Source organism: Nicotiana tabacum, chromosome 5 (genome assembly GCF_000715075.1).
Source record: "Nicotiana tabacum cultivar K326 chromosome 5, ASM71507v2, whole genome shotgun sequence".
NCBI classification, from domain to species: domain Eukaryota; kingdom Viridiplantae; phylum Streptophyta; class Magnoliopsida; order Solanales; family Solanaceae; genus Nicotiana; species Nicotiana tabacum.
Genome location: NC_134084.1, coordinates 163256077 through 163279877, shown reverse-complemented (window position 1 = coordinate 163279877; position 23801 = coordinate 163256077). Strand labels below are relative to the sequence as shown.

At 39.1% G+C, this 23801-nt stretch overlaps 2 protein-coding genes across 2 annotated transcripts; one reads left to right on the top strand and one right to left on the bottom strand.

Annotated features, from left to right (window-relative positions):
* Nucleotides 1–4599: 4599 nt before the first annotated feature.
* Nucleotides 4600–21616, bottom strand: LOC107808324 (mogroside IIIx synthase-like). Its single transcript, XM_075253202.1, has 5 exons — nt 21001–21616; nt 15311–15372; nt 7981–8055; nt 4771–4912; nt 4600–4676 (listed from the first exon to the last, which is right to left on the bottom strand). Exons 1-5 carry the CDS (start codon nt 21614–21616, stop codon nt 4600–4602), a joined length of 972 nt encoding a protein of 323 aa, XP_075109303.1.
* Nucleotides 21617–22210: 594 nt separating this feature from the next.
* Nucleotides 22211–23690, top strand: LOC107808325 (epi-neemfruitin B 7-O-acetyltransferse L7AT-like). The gene is made up of 3 exons (XM_075253201.1): nt 22211–22337; nt 22715–22927; nt 23026–23690. The coding sequence occupies exons 1-3, from the start codon at nt 22211–22213 to the stop codon at nt 23688–23690; spliced, it is 1005 nt and encodes a 334-aa protein (XP_075109302.1).
* The last annotated feature ends 111 nt before the right edge of the window (nt 23691–23801 follow it).

Genomic DNA, 23801 nt, shown 5'->3' with positions numbered 1-23801 from the left:
TTGTAACACTCATTTCATAGTCCCTTTTTACTTGCCATAGGTGCTCTCTCCGCGCTGCTGTAACCTTTGCCCACCTGACCTGCATTCTTGATACACAAGCCTCGGATCTCTCCAAATCCTCTCGGCTTTTGCTGACCTGACTCCTCAACTCTGCTATCAACCTTTCATTGGACCGACTTTTCTGTTGGTCACCGGCATTCTTTTTGTCTTGGTGGATACGGGCTCTCAGGGCCTTATTCTCTTGAATCAACTTGCTTTTCTCTCCTGTATCAGCATCAATTTGCAAGCTGCTTTGGTATTTTAGCCCCTCAATTTGCTGTTTTAACTTGCCAATCTCGACCCGATATTCCTTCTCTTTTGCTAGCCAACCCCATTGTGCTTGCGATGATTCTACAAAGTCTTGGACGTGAGCTCTCTTAGTTGGTCTCTGGTGCTCAAGCTCTCTTCTGTACCATGTGAGGTATTTTGGCGACACTTCGCCTTTGGCCCGGTCTTGTACACGAGTATCTACTTTCAGGGTTTGACATTCATTCCAGATTCTCCAAACGACTGCTTCAGGGAACTGCCCACCAGGCCCGATTTCAACTACCTGGCCGCTGAGATCCTCTTCTTTTGGGACTATTTGGTATCGCCCCAACTGTCTCAACACTCTGTATGGTGCGTAGGGCTGGATACTTTGGAGACCCATCAACAACAAATGAGATTCGGAGGCTGACATGTGTATGATTTCATCTATGGGTAGCCACCCAAATGCCCATTCTATTTGGTTTGCTGAAACAGAGCGCAGCAGCGTGACCCATTCGGCGACCCCTTCTGGCAAGCTGAACCCGTCGACCCTGGTGGGAAACTCTTCTATACAAGTCTTTTGTGATGACCCATATTTCAGAAACAGAGGGAGATGACATAGATGCTCTATCATCCACATTTGCAGCAGTATATTACATCCCTCAAAGAAACCTCCTCCGGTTTTGCAAACAGTGAGTGCGCGGAAAATGTCTGCTATTATCATTGGTGCCAGAGTGATGTTGTCTTGCTTGAGCAAAGTGCTGATGACCCCAGCGATTTGTATGTTAATTTTCCCATCCTTTCTAGGGAACACCAGAAAACCCAAAAAGGCTATCATAAAAGCAATACACCTATGCCTCTCCCATTTCAGCCGGCTTTCCCCACTGCAGATCTTACTCTCGGGATTGTTAAACCCTCTAAGATGACCGTACCTGTCGTACAGAAATGCCAAACTACAAAACCCTTTTGACAACTCTGGGTTGTGTACCGTTCTGCGGATCTTTACGGTGTCTAGGAACCTGTGTATGGTCACGGTCCTTGGTGCAATGAGATATTGTTCTCTCATAGGGATTTTAGGATATCCGATGTACCCTGCCAGCTCCTCCAGCGTCGGGGTGAGCTCAAAGTCCAAGAAATGAAATACATTGTGTGCCGAGTCCCAAAATGAAATTAAAGCCCTTATAATGTCCTCTCGCGGATCGATGTCCAGCAATCCAACCAAATTTCCTAAGTATATTTTGACTGTATCTCACCCTGATTCTTCCAAGTCGTTCTACCACATGCGTAAGCCCAAAGGAACTCTGTTTATAATGGCCTCAGATGAACTCTTACTCGTGCTCATTCTGCACATTTATTAAGGTGATTTTAGACGAAAGCAAAAAATCTTTATTTTGACTCCAAAACCATTTTTCCGTTTTTCCTTAATTTTGAGAAAAGCAAAACTGACTTTCCCAATACGGCCTTTCAGCTCTTCAGGGGTGAAGATTTTAAGGACGTGGGACTTTAACCGGCCAAAAGGTAAGAAAAATAGCCAAAGGCGACCGTTTGCGCAAAGACAGCCTTCCGGCGTCCCTTTCGGGAACATTCGGCTATTCCCGCAAAATGGCCTCACCCGATATATGTATTTATGAAAGAAGCAATATATGTATATATATATACATGTATATTTTATTATATATCATTATTGGCAAAAACGGGAAGTTGGACCCGATAAGGGTTGCCTACGTATCCCACATCCGGTGAGAATCAAACCGACATAGTTCGGGTAAGAAAATTATCTAAATCACGGATCTCATTCTCTTTCTCAAAAATCAAAATTATTTGGACATTGGTTTTTCTTAAATGAGAAACTCTTAATAATAAATTTTTTTTTCAAAATTCCGTTTATCACCCACCGGCCAACATGCAAATTCGAAGCAAATTAAATGCGATTACAGACAAGATGCCACAAGATGGTCTTTTCGTTCCAGGTTGCTATTCCTAGACGGGCTCAACCCCTATGTTGAGCCCCCTAAGTCAGATGTAACGTGATGCAAATAAGCGTTTTCCTACTAGGGATCCCGCATGAAGTTATGTTTTACTAAGTTGCAAACTGGGCTTTGTTCTAGACCTGGCTTACCCGAGCGGACAACTCGAGTCGAGGAGGGGGCTACGTACTGGGGACCCGCGGGGTCGTCTGGATTTGTAACTTATCCGAGCCTTTTTCTACTTGGGTATGACACTAACAGAATAGGGAGTCTCGACCAGCGAGCTTCTCCCCGGAGGTAAGAAGAGAAGGGTTTCGGCACAATTTATATACAGTTCAGATAATATCAAAGCGGTAAAAGCATCATTTAGCACATTAGGCATATATCATGTAACAGAATCAGATAAAACCAAATATAACAATTTATCTAAGCTCGAATTTCTAACCCTGAACCAGTGGTTCTGGATCTGCTCCCCAGCAGAGTCGCCAGAGCTGTCACACCTCCTTTTTCCGCCCCCGCGAGGGGTGAAGGGAGTTTTTCCAATTAAAGGACAATCGAAATGGGATTTATTTATTTATTTCAGAGTCGCCACTTGGGAGATTTAGGGTGTCCCAAGTCACCAATTTAATCCCGAATCGAGGAAAAGAATGACTCCATATTACAGTCTGCGCACCAGAAATCCGGATAAGGAATTTTGTTAACCCGGGAGAAGGTGTTAGGCATTCCCGAGTTCCGTGGTTCTAGAACGGTCGCTCAACTGTTATATTCGACTTGATTATCTGATTTTATACAAATATGAACTTTATGTGCAAATTTTATCTTTTTACCGCTTTCATAATTATTATTATTATTTTTACAAGAATGTGAACATTGTTTAAAACACGTCTTTGGATTACGTCACATGAAATGCACCCGCAATCCAGAACACATTTTTATTCAATGTTTTGGGATTTGGATTTGGGTCGCATGAAATACACACCCAAGTTTAAGAGAGTAAATTATTAAACACGCGCCTAAAGAGACTATCGTGTTATTATTCTAGGAAGGCCGTGAAATTTGCTAAACGGCCTGTCCCGAAAACTAAGTACTTTAATATATACATTTAACGAGGGCTCCGCAATTTATGTGTTTTTTTTTAACGAGGCTCATCTCATTCGTCATTCTTTTAAAGAATTTGCAACGTCTTGGAAATGCATCTCGAACCACGTCACACTCAATGCACCCGTGATTAAAGACATATTTCAACGTCGTTGAGATTTGGATTTGAGTCACATAAATGCGCACTCGAGTTTAGGGAGGTACATTATTAAAATCGTACCTAAAGCGACTAGCGTATTGTTACCTTTGGGGAAGGCCGTAAAATTCGCTAAACGGCTTGTCCCGAATTCTAATTCAAACATACCTTTTTTGTGAGGGCCCCGCAATCTGTGCGTTTTATTTGGCGAGGCTATCTCATTTTTATTTTAGAAGGATATCCTAAAGCAGCTATATATATTTATTTATTTATTTATTTTTTATATTTTTTCGTCCGTCTCTAAATGGAAGAAGAAAAGGTCCTACTTTATTTAAATGCTTGAAAAGACCAGTTATTTATTTCACGGATTCAAGCAAACGCAACCAGAAAATTGCAATCAAACTTTGCGTGAAAGAAAGTTGTTTCAAGCCTCATTCTACAAGCCGATACTACTGAAGCTGAAATTATAACCAAATACGGAATTGACAGGCAATACGCATTCAAAAGGGACAAAGTATCTTATAACTAATTTGAACCCACATTGTTAGCCGAAATGAACCATTGGGACTAATTGTTTTCAACTACTTGAAGCTAAGCCAACCTTAATTACTAGTGGTTACGAAAGTTACTTAACTTGCTTGTTAACTTGAATAACCTATTGGGTTAAGGTTCTTGTCCTTTCTACATTTCTTGAATCGCGCCACAAGTATGTCAAGCCTACGGATTCTATAAATTTAAGGACATGAATTCATACTATATTCCTATCTGATTATATGACACTCGAAGCAAACCGTTAATGACTTTGTCAACTCACTATTGCAATACTAAAGCTATGGAGACATACTTTCAACTTGAAACTGAAACCAACATGAGATCTACATCATTTCGGATTTCTTGCCTTTTAGACCAAATGCTGAGTCAAACAAACTCTAATTATATTGAAAGTTATGCCCAGACAATTACCCATTGAAACAACATCCAAACAAACCCAGACATGATTCTAATGGAATACATGAACTATCATACATAGCTTAACATTCAATATACAACTAAAGCAAATTCGAAAGAGGCACTTCAATTCTTCATTTCTATACTCAGGTTTCAATTTTCAGCCTACATTGACAGTGTATCAGTTGTGTACCTGAGATTCGAAACAAGAACTAGAAGAGGAAGAAGATCAGCAACAGCATCTGGGCAGCAGTAAGGCAGTAATAACAACAGCAACAAGCAAACGGACAGCAATAACATAGCAGTAACAAAAATAGCCCAACAGTAGGTTAAAACCCAACAGTAGCTTCAGAAAATGCCACGCAGCAATACCAAATGCACCAGAAAATCCCAGAATACAACCCAAATGCCCAACAGCAATATAAACCACCACAATATGACCAAAACTTGAGTTTGCAATAGAATATGGACCAACAGACTTTCAGCAAATTTCCACAACTCTCAATGCAACAGTAATAGAGGTGAATACTGATTCCAACAGTAAAAGTAAAGCAGATTTTTCTTCTTTCAATCTCTCTCTGGTCTCTTAGGATTAGAAAAACCAGCCTATGCTTCTCAAAACTAAATTGACCTCTCAAAGTTGGAAGACCAGCCCCTTTCTTGTTTTTAATGAGCCTATTTATAGGCAGAAATGGCAGGCCCCCACGCTGCCTTGATTCCTTCAGCCTTTTCCTGCCCATACCCCTTAGTTTCCCATGCCTAAGTGTCTTTTATTGATCCCTACTATGCTGTCCCCCATGCCTGTCCTATTTGTTTTACTCAAGAGTCATGGGAGGGGTTATAATATTCAAATAAACCCATGCCCTTGTGTCTTGTTCCCCATTGCCATTAGATTAATAGTATTTTAAATACCACTTGACATGTTCTTAAGTTAATCCCTGATTAAACTCTGTCAAATGCCAAAATTACCCTTAACCCTTGCATATTACTGTATTACCCTAACTCTTAACAGTCAGTATATAAACCCCCTCTGAATTTAGCTAATAATTACTGACTATTAGCTAATCAGCTTAACCCTGATTACTAACTAATCAACTTAAACTTGATACTGGTTTTAGGTGGGTCAGCTAGATTTCTACAGCTATACCCAACTCTCTGCCTAAGTTCAAACAATGATTCAACAAAATCAAACAAAGGTGCTAATCAAAATGGCAAGAGTTGGTCATATTGGGAGCCAATCCTGACCAACTCACAGCCAAACAATGCAAAAGACTAGGAACAGGAGGTCTAATGAACAGGCTATACAAGCTAAGCTCGAAGCAGTGATGACTAATGAACATGCTTCTATGAAGATCAGGAGGTCACTGAATGAATGAGTAGCCTAGTTCAACAGACAAAACTGAACATATTCAACAGGTTCATTACAAGTTGGCATACAGACTTTGCTGAGCTACTGTCATGTTTCCTCTAATTTCAAACAAATTAATTGACGACACTTATTTACACGACTATACAAGCTATAATGGACTGCAGGTAATCATTAAAACACAAAACAAACTAAACATCACCTCAGGAAACACAGAGTTTGATAAAAAATCAGAATCAAACCAAACTAATCATGAAAAACAAATAGAATTCACAAGAGAATAAAAGAAAAGGGCAAAAATTACCTCGGGGATTTGAAATCAAAACTGACCCAGGCTCGAACTTGGAATCGACCATTTTTGGGGTCGAATGGACTTTAATCGAAGTGTTCTCACCTGAGAACACCTCGGTAAAAGTCTATTTGACCCCGAGCTTTTGTTGGTTTGGACAGACCCCTATGGATTCGATTTTTAGGGTTCTTGAGCTCAGATTTGTGGTTCGAAGAGTTCTACCTAGATTCGAACAAAACCAGCATTGATTAGGGTATGAGGGATGTCAGGGGAGTGGCTGCTGTGAATTTGGGACTCATTAGGTGATTTAGGGTTTTGGCTCGAATCTTTGATCGAAGATTCGAGAACCCTGGAGATGATTCGAAGTTAAGTGACCAAGGATTCGTGTTCAGGGTGGTTTGTAGGTTCACTGGTGTTGTTTTGGCAGCCATCGGAGTCTGGGTGGCCGGGTTTAGGTCGGGGAAATCCTAAGGCGGCTAGGGTTTGAGAGGGGGGGTCTGGGGACGAGGATGAACAGTAGGCGAGGGGGGGTTTGGTTTGGGGCGTGGGGTAATGGATTGGGTCTTATATACGGGGTGGGTGGTTTAGTCCTGGCCGTTGGATCAATTAAGATCAGTGGCCAGGATTAAGGGAACTAAAGAAATACGACGTCGTTTGGTTTTAGCCAGGGGTCGGTCCGAATCCAAACAGCGGGTCGGGTTCAGGGAATGGGTAAGGAAGATGAGATCCTGGTTGTTGGATTGATTTAATCAAACGGCTCTAATTAAAAGGAGCAAAACGACGCCGTTTGAGGCGTCAGGAAGCTTGACCAAATTGGACCGGGGGGGCTGTTTTGGGCCTGAATTTGGGTCCACCTAGGGTGGCCCAATCCCTATTTTCCTTTGTTTCAACCATTTTCTTTCTTTTCTTATAATTATCAACACTTAAACAAAAATCCTAAATAATTTATACAATCAAAATTACACATATATTATTTAATACCTATAATTAAAACTAAAATCACAAAAATGCACAGAAACACACAAGCATATTTTCGTGAATTTCTTTTAAACAAATTATGGTTAATTAATTCCTAAATGTACCATTAATTCCTAAATGCATGCCACGCGTATTTTTGTATTTTCAACTATAGCAAGGTGAACATTTACGGACAGAACAATTATCAAAATGTCGCGCAAATTCTCAAAAATTGTACCCGAATGGATTTTGTTTTATTTTTTTTTATTTCTTTTGGAGTAATTTTCGTGAAGCAAAAATCACGTGCTCACACAAGTTCTTGAACCCGGGCATCGGGGAATGGATTCGCAATTAGGATAAACATATACCTAATCGCCTTGCTTGATTGAAATACAGGAATTATAAATGCATTATTGTTAATCTTAATTCCATAGACATATAGGCATTAAGTTAACGTGAATAGGCGAGTAAGGACTTGACAGATTCTTATGAGTAATATCAACCATGTCAATCAACAATCCAGATAAATCAATTAGTTATTTTAAGCCAAGAACGCAACATAATTGTTAGCTAACCCCTGACCCTGGAATATTCTCTCCTGCTGATTGTTATTCGAAATTGCTATTTGTTTGGTTGATTTTTCCATTATTTCATTACTTGATATTTTTAGGTGTAAATTCTTAAATTATCTATTTTGTGATAAATCTCTTGAATCGATAAGTTAATTGAGTTTGAATCAGTCAAAAGTTAGTCATAAGTCTTCGTGAGAACGATACTCTACTCACTACTCTATTACTTGACGATCGCGTGCACTTGCGTAAGTGTTTTTGGTCGCAACAAGTTTTTGGCGCCGTTGCTGGGGACTTAGAAATTAGCTACTTGACTGAATTGATCTTTTATTAGTTATTTATTCAAGTTTTAATTTTCAGTTTACCTTGTTTTTGTTGACACAGGCTCTTCTCTTGAATGCGGAGGAGTAGAAGTGCAAACAATCTCCTTCCTCTTGATCCTGAAATTGAACGAACACTTCACAAAGTGAGGAGGGAAGTCGAAGCTAATACTAGAATAGAAGGAGAGTTGGACATCGTAGTTCAACCAAAGCGAATAGAGATGGCAGGTAACGAAGAGCGTGCGGTGATTGAAGCCGCAAGGACCAGTCTTGCTAATATGACTTACGCTATTGTGAAGCCTGATATCACAGGGCATTTTGAACTCAAACAGTATATGGTGCAGTTGATTCAGTCAACATGGCAATATGTGGGTTTATCTCATGAAGACTTGCAAAGGCACATTCAGAATTTCTTGGAAATTACGGACACTTACAATTATCCGAACGTTTCCAAGGACTATGTCAGGCTGACACTTTTCCCTTTTTCACTACTCGGGGAAGATAAGGAATGGTTGCAAAAGGAACCCGCGAACTCAATCCGCACTTAGGATGATCTAGCAAGGAAATTCTTAATCAAGTTTTTCCCCACTAAGAAGACAAAGTCATTGAGGAGTCAGATTCTTGGGTTCGAACAACGGGATGGTGAGACATTTCGTCAAGCGTGGGAAAGATATAAGAAGCTACTCAGGGACTGCCCACATCATTGTCAGACTGATGAGATATTGGGTCACACTTTTGTTGATGGGCTAGATGATACATCAAAGATGAATCTTGATTCAGCTTGTGGGGGTAGTTGCATGGCTAGACCGTACAGTGAAATCCAACTCTTGCTAAATAACTTCATTGCTAATGATCATAATTGGCAAGGTGATGGTGATTAACGAAGGGCAATTAAACAGAAAGCAGCCGGGTTGATTGAGCTTGATGACTTTTCAGCCATGAGAGCTGTTATAGCAAAATTGGCAAATCAGATGAATAAAATGACAATGCAACAAACACAACCAATGCAACATGTACAACAAATGTCTATTTGCTATGAACTATGTGGCGACAATCATATAAGTGATATGTGCCCCACGAATCCTGAATCCATATACTATGTGGGGTAACAGAGCAGAGGTTCAATGAATCAGCATGCACAATATGGGAACACTAACAATCCAAATTGGAAGAATCATCACAACTTCTCATGGGGTGGAAATCAGCCGAATCAAAATCATTATAGACCCCAAGGAAATTTCAATCAACCTCAGAAGCCACCCCAACAAATGGAAAAGAGTACAAATGATTTGCTAAAGAAGTTGTTGCTTGACAATCAAAAGCTCAGGACCAATTTCAGAAATCTTGAGAGGCAAATGGGGCCGTTAGCAACAAATCAAAATACTAGACCCACAGGCATTCTCCCCAGTGATACAGAGAAGAACCCTCAAGTTAATGAAGTTACACTCAGAAACGGGAGGGAACTAGAGGAAGTGCCAAAGAAGATAAAAGATAAGCATATACCTGAGGGGGAGTTGATTCCTAAGGCGACACATAAATCAAAGAAAAAGGATGCAATTCAGAGCCAGTGGAGGCTGCAAGGCCACCACCACCTTTCCCCCAGAGATTGCAGAAAAAGAATGATGATCGCATATTCAGCAAATTTCTCTCTATGTTGAGCCAGGTTCAATTAAATATTCCACTGGTGGATGTACTTCGTGAAATTCCAAAGTATGCTAAGTACATAAAAGATATAGTGACTCATAAGAGAAGATTGACTAAATTTGAGACAGTTGCATTTACTGAGGAGTGCACTTCAAGGGTCCAAAACAAGCTCCCTCAAAAGCTTAAGGATCCTGGCAGCTTCACCATCCCTGTGTGAATTGGTAATATTGATGTGGGTCGTGCTCTTTGCGATTTGGGGGCAAGCATAAATCTGATGCTCTTATCCTTGTTCAAGCAATTGGGTTTGGGAGCTCCAAGACCAACTACTGTGATGTTGCAGCTGGTTGATAGGTCCATAGCACACCCTGAGGGAGTGATTGAAGATGTATTGCTGCAAATTGGGAAGTTCATATTCCTGCGAACTTCATTATACTAGATTATGAGGCTGACGAACTGGTTCCAATCATATTGGGGCGACCTCTCTTGGCTACTGGTGATGCAATTACTAAAGTGAGAGAGGGAAAAATGATTTTGAGAGTGGATGACGAGGAAGCAGTATTTAATGTCTACAAAACAATTCAACTTCCCATCCACTATGAGGAGCTCTCGATGATATCTGTTATGGAGGTGGACAAGCAATTTCTTGACACGAGTGTATATCTAGACGATTCTCTAGAGAAAGCACTTATGTTGTTCGATAACTTGGAGATTGATAAGGAGGTTTGAGGAGATGATGCATATCCTAGATGCATCTTGTGCTTACATGCAAGGGATACACCCCTTTGAGCCCCTAAATAGGTCAAGTGGACCTCCTCCAAAGCCGTCAATTGAGGAAGATCCAAAATTGGAGCTCAAACCCGTGCCTCCTCACCTTCAATATTCTTATTTGGGCAGTTCTGACACTTTACCTGTTATTGTTTCTTCTGACTTGTCTAAATTGCAGGAAGAAAAGCTGTTGAGAGTGCTACGTGAGCACGAGCGAGCAATTGGGTGGACGACGTCTGATATTCGAGGCATTAGTCCAGCTTTCTGGAGGCATAAAATCCTCATGGAGGACGGACACAAGTCAAGTGTAGAGCAACAACGATGACTAAATCAAATCATGAAAGAGGTGGTAAGAAAAGAAGTGATTAAGTGGCTAGATGCAGGTATTGTATTTCCAATCTCTTATAGCAAATGGGTAAGCCCCGTCTAATGTGTACCTAAGAAAGGAGGGATGACTGTAGTTGTTAATGAAAATAATGACTTGATTCCCACAAGAACTGTCACTGGGTGGAGAATTTGCATAGATTATAGAAAATTGAGCAATGTCACCCGCAAGGACCATTTTGCCCTCCCCTTTATTGACCAAATGCTTGATCGATTAGCTGGCCAGGAATACTACTATTTCTTAGATGGTTATTCGGAGTATAATCAGATTGATATAGCCCTAGAGGATCAAGAGAAAACCACATTTACGTGTCCTTATGGCACGTATGCATTCAAAAGAATGCCCTTTGGTCTCTGTAATGCACCTGCGACTTTTCAAAGGTGCATGATGGCTATTTTTACTGACATGGTTGAAAGATTTGTGGAAGTGTTCATGGATGATTTTTATGTGTTTGGATGTTCCTTTGATAATTGCTTGATGAATCTTGATAAAGTGCTTGCTAGGTTTGAAGAGACGAACTTGGTACTAAACTGGGAAATGTGCCATTTCATGATACGTGAAGGTATAGTCCTGGGGCACAAAGTGTCCAAAAGCGGTTTGCAGGTGAACAAAGTGAAGGTGGGGGCGATTGAAAAATTTCCCCCACCGACATCAGTCAAGGGCATTCGTAGTTTCTTGGGCCATGCAAGTTTTTATCGTCGTTTTATTAAAGAATTTTCCGAAAATTTCTTCTCCCTTGTACATGCTGCTTGAGAAATATGTCTCCTTCAAATTTGATGATGTCTGTCTGAAAGCATTTAAGGAGCTGAAGGGAAGGTTAGTGACTGCAACAATTATCATTGCTCCGGATTGGGAGTAGCCATTTGAGTTGATGTGCGATGCGAGTGACAACTATTGGAGCTGTTTTGGGAAAGGAGAAATAAAATCTTTCACTCCATCTACTATGAGAGCAAAACTCTGAATCCAGCCCAGATGAACTACACAATTACTGAAAAAGAGTAGCTTGCAGTGGTGTGGGCGTTTGACAAATTCAGATCCTATCTAGTGAGGACCAAAGTCATCGTCTGCATAGTTCATTCAGCTATCAAATACTTGTTTGAGAAAAAAGACGCCAAATCGAGGCTGATTCGTTGGGTGCTCCTCTTGCAAGAGTTTGAGTTAGAGATCCAAGATTGAAAAGGGACAGAGAATCAAGTGGCTGATCACTTCTCCAGATTAGAAAATTGGAGCCATGTAGCTAAAGGAGGGTCAATCAAAGAAACATTTCCTGATGAGCAATTATTGGCAATTACCTCAAGCAAAGCCCCGTGGTATGCAGATTATGTGAATTTTATTGCAAGTGGGGTGACACCACCAGAATTGACACCCGATAATAGAAGAAGGTTCCTACGTGATGTGAGGCTATACATGTGGGATGAGCCATTCTTATACAGGCTATGCGCAGATCAATTGGTGCGAAGATGTGTTCCTGAGGAAGAGATGAATGCAATACTACATGACTATCACGCTTCACCATACGGAGGACATCACGGTGGGGATAGAACCACCCAGAAGGTTCTATAGTCAGATTTTTATTGGCCAAAATTATTTAAGGATGCACATGCCTTTGTTAAAAAGTGTGACAAATGCCAAAGAACCGGAACAATCACGAAGAAGCACGAGATGCCTCTGCAAAATATTCTGGTAGTGGAGCTTTTTGATGTTTGGGGGATTGATTTCATGGGACCGTTCCCATACTCTAATGGTCACAGGTACATCTTGGTGGCGGTCGACTATGTTTCTAAGTGGGTGGAGGCCATTGCTCTTCCCACTAATGCTGCAAAGGTTGTGGTAAACTTTGTAAAGAAGCACATCTTCCCATGCTTTGGAACTCCAAGAGTGTTGATAAGTGACAGAGAAACTCACTTCTGCAACAAATTGTTGAATAATGTTCTTGCAAAGTACGGAGTTAAGCACAATATTTCCACTGCTTATCACCCCTTAACGAGTGGTCAAGTGGAAGTTTCAAACAGAGAGGTAAAGAAGATTCTAGAGAAAACAGTAAGTGGAAATAGAAAGGACTGGGCCGGGAAGCTAGACGATGCATTATGGGCATATCAAACTGCATACAAGACTCCCATAGGCACTTCTCCATATAAATTAGTTTATGGAAAGGCGTGTCACTTGCTCGTCGAGCTTGAACACAAAGCCTATTAGGCAATTAAAAAGCTGAATATAGATATGGACTTAGCTGGTGAGAAGAGGTTGCTGCAACTCAACGAGCTAGATGAGTTTCGATTGCACGCATATGAAAATGCCAAATTATATAAAGAAAAGACTAAGATGTGGCATGGAAAGCACATCCAACTTCGAGAGTTTGAGCCGGGTCAGGAAGTTCTCTTGTTTAATTCGAGGTTGAAGTTTTTCACTGTCACACCTCCTTTTTGCCATCCGAGGGTGTATATAAGGGAGTTTTTATAATTAAAGTGACATTATTCGAAATGGGATTATTTTAATTTATCAGAGTCGCCACTTGGAATATTTTATTTAGTGTCCCAAGTCACCGGTTTATTTTAAAATCCCAAATCGAGGAAATTTGACTTTATTTAAAAGTCTGCGAACCAGAAATTCTAGATAAGAAATTCTGTTAACCCGGGAGAAGGTGTTAGGCATTCCCGGGTTCCGTGGTTCTAGCACGGTCGCTTAAACTATTAAAATTGGCCTAATTATCTGATTAATTACAAGTTTTAAACCTATTGTGCATTTTTAGCTTTCTAGCCGCTTTTAATTATTTTAACCGCTTTTTAGAACTTATGGAATTATTTTTTGACAAGTTACGATTGTTGTACACTGGCCATTTTGGAACACACCGCAAACCACGCTACATGAAATGCACTCGCGGTTCGTGACATGGTTATTTTATTATTGTTCAAAGTTGTTATAATCGGGTCACATGAAATGCACACTCGATTTTGGGGATTATGTATCATAACTATGTCACGGGAACCGTACCCATAGTCACAATAATTTATTTAAACGCGCCTAAAGCAAACTACGAAAGTTCAAGGCATTTTCTATACTAATATTTTTATTTATGCGAGGGCTATAAGTTATGGATTTTGTTTGCGTATGGCATACCTCAATTTATTTTAAAGAGTTTTATTATTCGAAGTTGTTACGATCGGGTTACATGAAATGTACCCCCGAATTTGGAAATCATGTATCATGACTATGCCATGGGAACCGTACCCATAGCCGCAATGATTATTATTAATCGCGCCTAAAGCAACTAGCGCATTTAATTATTTTCCTAATCTTTAAGATTATTGTGAGGCTATGAATTATTATCGTAGAGAAAAGATGTGACTTAATCAATTAGCTAATGGGCCAAGAAATGGAGAGGATTGGCAATTGTTTATCAATTGAAGTAAGCCAGTTTTGTGTTCACAATGAAGTGAGCCAGCTATAGCCCTCACTGACTTGAGCAAGCGGTCTATTAATGTGGAAATGGGCCTAGGAGGATTTATTTTGGGGATTTTTTTCTAACTATACCATATATGAAACCTTATTACCCTAAATTGCATAGTTTGTTAATTACCCGCCCAGTCCACACTTTAACTACAATTTATATACCATTCGACTATTAGGCATTAAAAGGGCAGAATATTCCCTAAAACGCGCTAAAATTAAGGAGAGAATCTTGGTGTTAATTGATTCTACATTAAATTCAATTTTTAAAAAGGGAAAGGAGATTTTTCATCTGCGTATTTTTCTCTAGAACTACAATTCAAATTCTCGAGAAAAAAAAAGAACGAACAATTCAAATTTTCAAGTTTCAACAACTCAAAGTTGAAAAAATTTGTTCTTCCATATATTTTCCACCATTGATAGCCATTAAAAAGCTTGAAAGCTTTGAATTCAAATTTAGGTTTTCAAAAATCATTATTTGTTTGGATTGGGTGTTGTTGTAAATAATTCGAAATATGTTTAGGAGTTTATATCTCAATTTTGAGGGGTTTTGGTGAAGATTAGACTTGGTTTTGACTGAATTTCAGATTGAAACTCGTCGAAGAAGAAGAAGAAGACATATTTCTATAAATTGTAGATAAATTGTAGAATTGTAGATAAATTATAGATTGGGAAGACTAAAACTTCTACAAATCTTCTACAATTATGTCGAAAATGCCAATTATGCTACAATTGAAATGGGAATTGGGATATTAAAATTCAATGTATCCAGTTTGTAGATATCTTGTAGATAAATTGTAGATTATTTATATTCAGATTGTAGATGCATTGTTTTCTGTTTTCACAAATCCAAAACAACTAAAGCTTCTACAAAATCTTCTTTAAAAAACAGTCTACAATTTATCTACAATTTTTTTAATTTTTCTACAATTTATCTACAATTTCTACAAAATTACTACATTTATACTACAATTAAACTACAATCTTATGTGGAAAAAAATAATGACAACAAAATTTGCTCTTCATCTACAAAAATCGTCACCGTTTATTGGATTGGTACATTGAACTTTTCCGACTCCGGCAACTTTTCTGACAATCGGACGACTACCTACAAGTCTACCACAAGCAACACACCTTCTGAAATCTCCAATAACGATGGTAAAAAGGAGCAGCGACGGTGGTGCTGACCATGTACTCTTCGATATTTTTTTCCGGTAATTGAAGAACCACCCACAAATGTACTGTGTACAGCTATCAAATCAACACAGCTTCCCTCAACTTATGCTGGCAAAATAGCTTCATTTAGCTACTACAATTTTAGCAATTATTACATGAATTACTAGGTAAGATGAGATTCATCACCCAGCCAACAACTTATTTAGTATCCTTTTTTAATGTTTATAAAAATGGATGAAAAAGCAAAACTGAGTAGAATAAGAAAGAAATGAGAAATAGAAACGGAGAAGAGAAAGAAATGGGAGGGGGAAAACGGGTTGGTCAGATCTTAGTAATTAAGGGGAGAGAGAAACGTAGGATATATGGACACCTTTAATTAAGGAGTAAGAAACTGCCAATTAATTATACCTCTAAATTAATTATGGTATATAAATGATAATTTGGTATGCTAAAATGTAATAAACACAAACCTTAAACATTGAGGGTAATAAGGTTTCATATATGGTATAGGAAGGTAAAAATTCCTTTATTATTTTTTGCCCAAATTCAAATTTTCGATTATTAAAACTCACGGCCCAGTTATTATTCTAGCAACTCTCTAAAGTTTCCTCCTCTCACGTGATTCCTCTACACTACCTCCATGAAAATCATGAATGGTTGCAAAATTGATATTGTAGGAGTGTTCAAATATTCATCCAAATAAAGTGATACAGCAAGAATAATGAAAAGCACTTATTACGGGGAACCCAGCAGAATGCCATAACCTTGATGGATCTAGTAATACTCAAGTTCTAATTCTCATAAAAAAAAATACAAATAGGCTAGAAGTGGGATTGACCAAATGCTCAGTTCTGAAACTTATGCAGTATTAGAAGAAGACGGTTCATGCAAACTATTGTTTTGAGTGAGAATAACAAAAATCAGGAATCGAGCAGATCTTCAAAGCTAAGCAGGAACTTAAGTGTTTAATCATTTACTAAAAGCATAATACAGAGAAGTTTTAAACTAACCTGGGTGAACATAGAAAAACTTGAATGAATCGATTAAAGGAATAATCTTGATTTGTGTCGTCAGCTATTAAATAATATTTGTGTCAAAGATGGGAGACAATAAACAAGAAGAATCTACATCAAGTGTCAACAATACGTCATCATTGGCATCTTCGCTTATGACAAGAATTGTGTCAAATGCGAAATTTGCGGTAGAAATATTTGACGAGTCCGGACATTTTGGGATGTGGCAAGGCGAGGTTCTAGATGTCCTTTTTCAACAAGGGCTAGATCTTGCTATTGAAGAAAAGAGACCAGATGCTATTGCAGAAGAAGATTGGAGAATTATCAATCGTGTTGCTTGCGGTACCATTCGATCCTACCTTGCTAGAGAGCAGAAATATCCATACACAAAGGAAACTTCTGCAAGTAGATTATGGAAAGCACTGGAGGATAAATTTTTGAAGAAAAACAGTCAAAATAAATTGTACATGAAGAAGAGACTGTTTCACTTCACCTATGTTCTTGGTACCACGATGAATGAACATATCACCAGTTTCAATAAGTTGGTCACAGATTTGCAAAATATGGATACAACTTATGATGATGGTGACTTGGCCTTGATGTTGTTGGCGTCACTTCCTGATGAGTACGAGCACCTTGAAACTACTCTACTCCATGGAAATGACGAAGTTTCTCTCAGAGAAGTTTGTTCGGCTTTGTACAGCTATGAACAAAGAAAGCGAGAAAAATAGAAGGGCGGAGAAGGAGAAGCACTATTTGTGAGGGGTCGTCCTCAAAGTCAAACGAGGACAAAGAAGAGAAGATCCAAGTCAAGATCCAGACCCAGCAGAGATGAATGTGCCTTTTGTCGAGAAAAAGGGCACTGGAAGAAAGACTGTCCGAAGTTGAAGAATAAGGCCAAACATAACAATGGAAAGGCCATTATGGATTCAAATGTAGCTGATTGTGATGATTCAGACTTCTCATTAGTTACAATAGAGTCATCAACATCATCAGACATATGGTTGATGGACTCGGCTTGTAGCTATCATATGTGTCCCAACAGGGACTGGTTCGTGGAATTTCAAGAAGGAGAATATGGAGTCGTCCACACAGCGGATAACAGCCCTCTTACCTCATTTGGAATTGGTTCAATACGATTAAGGAACCATGATGGAATGATCAGAACATTAACAGATGTTCGATATGTACCGGATTTGAAGAAGAATCTCATCTCTCTGGGAGCCCTAGAATCAAAAGGGTTCAAAATCATTGCAGAAAATGGAGTGATGAGAGTATGCTCTGGTGCACTAGTGGTAATGAAGGCTAATCGGAAGAATAATAATATGTACCGCTATCGTGGCAGTACAGTTATTGGGACAGCGACAGTGACATCCAGTGACGACAAAGAGGCAGAAGCAACCAAGCTATGGCACATGGGCTTGGGACATGCTGGAGGAAAATCCTTGAAAACTCTATCAGATCAAGGATTGTTAAAAGGAGTAAAGGCTTGCAACTTGGAGTTTTGTGAGCATTGTGTTAAAGGGAAACATACAAGGGTTAAATTTGGTACAGCGATCCATAATACTAAAGGCATTTTAGATTATGTACACTCTGATGTTTGGGGTCCTTCCAAAACACCTTCATTGGGTGGGAAGCACTATTTTGTAACCTTTGTTAATGATTTTTCTCGAAGAGTGTGGGTGTATACAATGAAAAACAAAGATGAAGTGCTGGGAATTTTTCTCAAATGGAAGACGATGGTGGAGAATCAAACAGGCAGGAGGATCAAGTGTATTCGCACAGACAATGGAGGTGAATACAAAAATGATCATTTCAATAAGGTCTGTGAAAATGATGGCATCGTCCGACACTTCACTGTTAGACATACACCACAACAGAATGGAGTGGCAGAACGTATGAACCGGACCTTGCTGGAGAAGGTACGGTGTATGTTGTCCAATGCTGGCTTGGGCAAAGAATTTTGGGCTGAGGCAATTACATATGCTTGCCACCTAATTAATCGTCTACCATCTGCTGCTATTGATGGCAAGACACCATTTGAAAAATGGTATGGAAAACCTGCTGTAGATTATAACTCTTTGCACGTGTTTGGCTCAACTGCATATTATCATGTGACGGAGTCAAAATTGGATCCAAGGGCAAAGAAGACTATTTTTATGGGAATTACTTCTTGAGTCAAAGGATATCGCTTATGGTGTCCTATGACAAAGAAAGTAATATTCAGCAGGGATGTTACCTTTGATGAATCTGCTATGGTAAATAAGGTAACAGAAGATACCAAACAAAATGAAGGTGCTTCTAAGCAGGTGGAGTTTGAGGGAAAATTTATTTTTCCTACACAAGAAGCAGAGGAGGAAACAAATGAAGATTACCCTCTGGAAGAAGAGCCAGTAGAGGAGATTCCAACTCAGGAACCTCAACAACAACTTGAATCAATAGCAACCAGCAGGCCAAAAAGAACAATAACGAAACTTGTTCGTCTCATAGAGACGGTTGCTTGTGCAACCTCAATTGTAGCTGATGATGTTCCTACCACTTATAAAGATGTTGTCCAAAGTTCAGAAGAAGATAAGTGGAGGATTGCCATGAATGATGAAATACAGTCCCTTCATCAGAATCATACATGGAGATTGGCCAATCTCCCGAAGGGAAAGAAAGCAATTGGGTGCAAATGGGTATTTGCAAAGAAGGAAGGATTTCCTAACCAAGTAGATGTTCGCTACAAAGCAAGATTGGTGGCCAAAGGATATGCTCAAAAGGAGGGAATTGATTACAATGAAGTATTTTCTCCAGTTGTAAAACATTCCTCCATTAGAATTATGTTGGCTTTGGTAGCACAATTGGATTTGGAACTAGTTCAGATGGATATAAAAACTGCATTTTTACATGGAAACTTGGAGGAGGAAATCTACATGAATCAACCAGAAGGATTCAAAGTTGCTGGAAAAGAAAATATGGTATGCAAACTTGAAAAATCGTTGTACGGATTGAAACAATCTTCTAGACAATGGTACAAGTGATTTGACGAGTTTATGTTGCGGCAAGAGTACAAGAGAAGCAAATACGATCATTGTGTGTATTTGCGCAAGCTTAAAGATGGTTCCTTTGTATATCTTCTCCTATACGTTGATGATATGTTGATAGCTTCCAAGAATTCGGAAGAAATTGATAAATTGAAGAATCAACTGAAGAAGGAGTTCGAGATGAAGGATCTGGGTGAGGCAAAGAAAATTCTTGGCATGGAGATAATTAGAGATAGACGTTCAAAGAAACTCTGTTTATCTCAGAAAGAATATTTGAAGAGAGTACTACAACGTTTTGGCATAGATGACAAGACTAAGCCAGTTAGTACTCCACTTGCTCCCCATTTTAAGCTAAGTACTACTATGTCGCCAATGGATGAAGCTGAACGAGAGTATATGTCAAAGGTACCATACGCAAATGTTGTTGGTAGCTTGATGTATGCAATGGTTTGCACAAGGCCTGACATTTCACAAGCTGTTGGAGTTATTAGCAGATATATGCACAATCCAGGGAAGGAGCATTGGCAAGCTGTGAAGTGGATTCTACGGTATATTCATAATACTGTAGATATCGGGTTAGTTTTTTAGCAGGAATACAATCAGTCTGTAGTTGGATATTGTGACTCAGATTTTGCGGGTGATCTGGACAAACGAAGATCAACTACTGGTTATGTGTTTACTTTTGCAAAAGCACCAGTTAGTTGGAAGTCTACTTTGCAGTCAACAGTTGCTTTGTCTACAACAGAGGCAGAGTACATGGCTATTACAAAGGTTGTGAAGGAGGCAATTTGGCTTCAAGGATTGCTAAAGGAGCTTGGTGTTGAACAAAAAGGTATCACAATTTTTTGTGATAGTCAAAGTGCTATTCAATTAGCGAAAAACCAAGTTTATCATGCAAGGACGAAGCATATTGATGTTCGGTATCATTTCGTACGAGAAATCATAGAAGAAGGTGGAGTCACGGTGAAGAAAATTCATACTACGGAGAATCCTGCTGATATGCTAACTAAGGTGGTGACTGCGATCAAGTTTCAACATTGTTTGGATTTGATCAACATTGTTGAACACTGAAGATTGAAGATGAAGACACAACCAAAATTTGTTATTGAGAGAGAATTGAAAAATGTGGAATTTTGCCAAGGTGGAGATTTGTTGAAGTTTGGCAAAATGCCAAAGTCCCACATCGGTTGGGAGTTAAGTTTGGGGGGATTTTCCCCCTATAAAAGAAGGTCTAATATTTAGGATTGAAACACACCTCTCATTTGCCTTCTCATCTGTTTAAGGCATTTGTATCTTCTCTCTTTAGTATTATTTCACTTGTATTTTTGGAGTGAAATAAAATATTGGTTGTGTCCGAGGAGTAGGCAAAATTAGCCGAACCTCGTAAATTCTGGTGTTCCCTTTATTGTTGCTTTATTGTCTTATTTATTATTTGGTGGCTGTCATAATTTTTGGTATAGTAGTTGTGACTTATTCACACTATATACATTTGGCTTCCGCAACAATACTTAAATACTTTTCTCTTTCTTATTCATCAAACAAAGGTTCCGAAGTTCCTCCACAGCTTCTTGATTAATCTCTTTTTCTTCCTCTAATCTTATTTTCTCACTTAGTTCCTTTGATTTCTTGCTCAGTTCTTCTCCCAACTTCTTCTCCATTATGACATTTCTTATGGCTTTTGCTATCTCCTCTCTTTTCAGCCCTCCTTTTTCATCTCTCTGAACTTTCAATGCCATGCCATGTTCAACTGCATAATTTGCAGTTATAAACTGATCCATATTAAATGGCATGGCTATAAGTGGAACCCCAAAATGTATACACTCAACTGTAGAATTCCAACCACAGTGATTCAAGAATCCGCCAATACTTGTGTGTCTCATAATTTTGGCATGAGGTACCCATCTTGAAACAACCATTCCTCTCTCCTTAACTCTACTCAGAAACCCCTCAGGTAAAACTTGTTCGACTTCGCTCCCTGGAAACCTAAGTACCCATAAAAAGTTTACGTTGCTTGACTCAATTCCATGAGCAATCTCTTGAATATTTTCCGTTGACCAGACGCTTTCACTTCCAAATACTGCATAGACAGTTGAAAATGGATCTCTCTTGTCGAGCCATTCAATGATGTCGGAATCCTGATCATCCTGAATGCTTTCATCAGTTTGCCCTATGAGTGGACCAACACTTAAAATCTTCTTATTGGTTATAGATGACAGGTACTGCATATATTTAGTCTCAGTTTCCTTCCAATTGTTGATCAAAATGATGTCATTAGACTTTTTGCGCGCGCTATAGACGAGGATTATTTCCAAATATGCCGTTATAGACAATCCAGGAGGTCTATTGGTGGTCCAATTAAGCCATTTCGATTGTGGTGGAATAGCATTCAGTGTATGCCTATCACACAAGATTTATTATTGTATGCCTAAAACTCATTCCTTTCCAGCAATTAATAACATGTGATACACAGTTTGATTTATTATTAAAAATAAGAATTTGAAGATCATATCGTATCCCATATATGATCTCTCGTAAAGTACCAGTACAAGTTTATAATAGATCGATGGGAGGCAGTAGCTTAAAGGTTGGTCAACCGAACACCCTTTAACGAAACATTATACTGTATTACTATATATATAAAAACTTATATCGTGTATATATATGATCAAAAACTATTCTTTATATGTGTGTATTAAAATTTGAACATCCTTCGCAAAATTCCCGGCTTCCGGCTTCGCCATTGAATACTGATGGGACGGCAAAACACAAACTTGATTTTGCATAATTGAGTGCAACGACCTAAGAGACTAAAGTTTGGCATGGAAAGAAAGATTGAGATAGTTTCCATGGATCTCATTAAACCTCTTTCTCCTACTCCCAATCACCTTAGATGCTTCAAATTTTCTGTTCTGGACCAAATGGCACCACCCATGCCTGTTCAGTCATGTCTAATTTTGTTACGGAAGCCAAATGTATATAGTGTGAATGAGTCACAACTACTATACCAAAAATTATGACAGCCACCAAATAATAAATAAAACAATAAAGCAATAATAAAAGGAACACTAGAATTTACAAGGTTCGGCCAATTTTGCCTACTTCCTCGGACACAACCAATATTTTATTTCACTCCAAAATACAAGTAAAATAATACTAAAGAGAAAAGATACAAATGTTTAAGAAGATAAGAAGGCAAATGAGAGGCGTGTTTAAATCCTAAACATTAGACTTTCTTTTATAAGAAAAAAATCCCAACCAAATATGTCACCCAATGATGTGGGACTTTTGACATTTTCAACAATTTTATACTCCTCCTCCCTTAGATGGTGGTGAATCATTTTCCAGCGACGAGCAAACAAGATTATTTCTTTTGAAGAAATCTTTGTCCGTAACTCTTGCTCGTTTTTATACTTTTGCTGGTCGAATTAAGGATCACTCAATTGAATGCAACGACAATGGGGTACCTTTCTACGAGGCTTTTGCTCATTATAATTATCAGTTTGAAGATGTTTTTAGAAAGCCTGATATCGATAAACGTTGACTTATATCCTCTGCTTGTTCAAGTCACTGTTTTTGAGCTTCTCACAAAATTGCTGATGTGCCACATTGTGCACCCTCATCAATGCCTGGTCAGTTACTGCTCGAGATAGCACCGACGACTATGTGATCCCGGATTTTGTTGCAGCTGCAGAATCCCTGCCACCACCTATTCCCCATGTTTCACCCAAGTCTATGAGGTCAGAAATGATCAAAATTTTATTTGATGAACAACGTGTCGCTAAACTTTTTGCCTTTGATGCATCTACTATTGCATCGCTCAAGGCTAAGGCTGTCAGTGATTCTGTACAAGTGCCTACTCGCGTTGAGGTAGTATCAGCTGCGATCTGGAAATGTGCCATGGTTGCTTCAGGGAACGAGAGAAGATCATCTCGATTGGCGCACAACGTAAATATACGAAAGCGTCTTGTCCCTCCATTGCCAAACCATTGTGTAGGAAACGTTGTTACACCTGCCACAGCATGTAAAGGCGAGAATGATGGCTCTGACTTGCCCACTTTGGTCACTTGTATAAGAAAAACATTATCAGAACTGAGTTCCAAATATATGGATTATAAAAAGAATCGAGATGAGGCAATATTGGCTATTCCCTATGACACCGCGGAGCTCTTTGCAGCAATTTTTCGAGGCGAGATAGATCTACATATTAGTAGCTTGTGTGGCTACCAATTTTATGTTGATTTTGGCTGGGGAAAACCTTCATGGGTAAGTCGGATTCAAGATTTTGGTACAAATGCTTGATGGAGTCAGGAGATAGTGGTGGAGTAGACGCATGGGTATGCTTGAAGGACAAAGACAGTATGTCAGTTTTTGAGCAAGAGCTGCTGCTGCTAGCATTTGGATCTGCCAAAT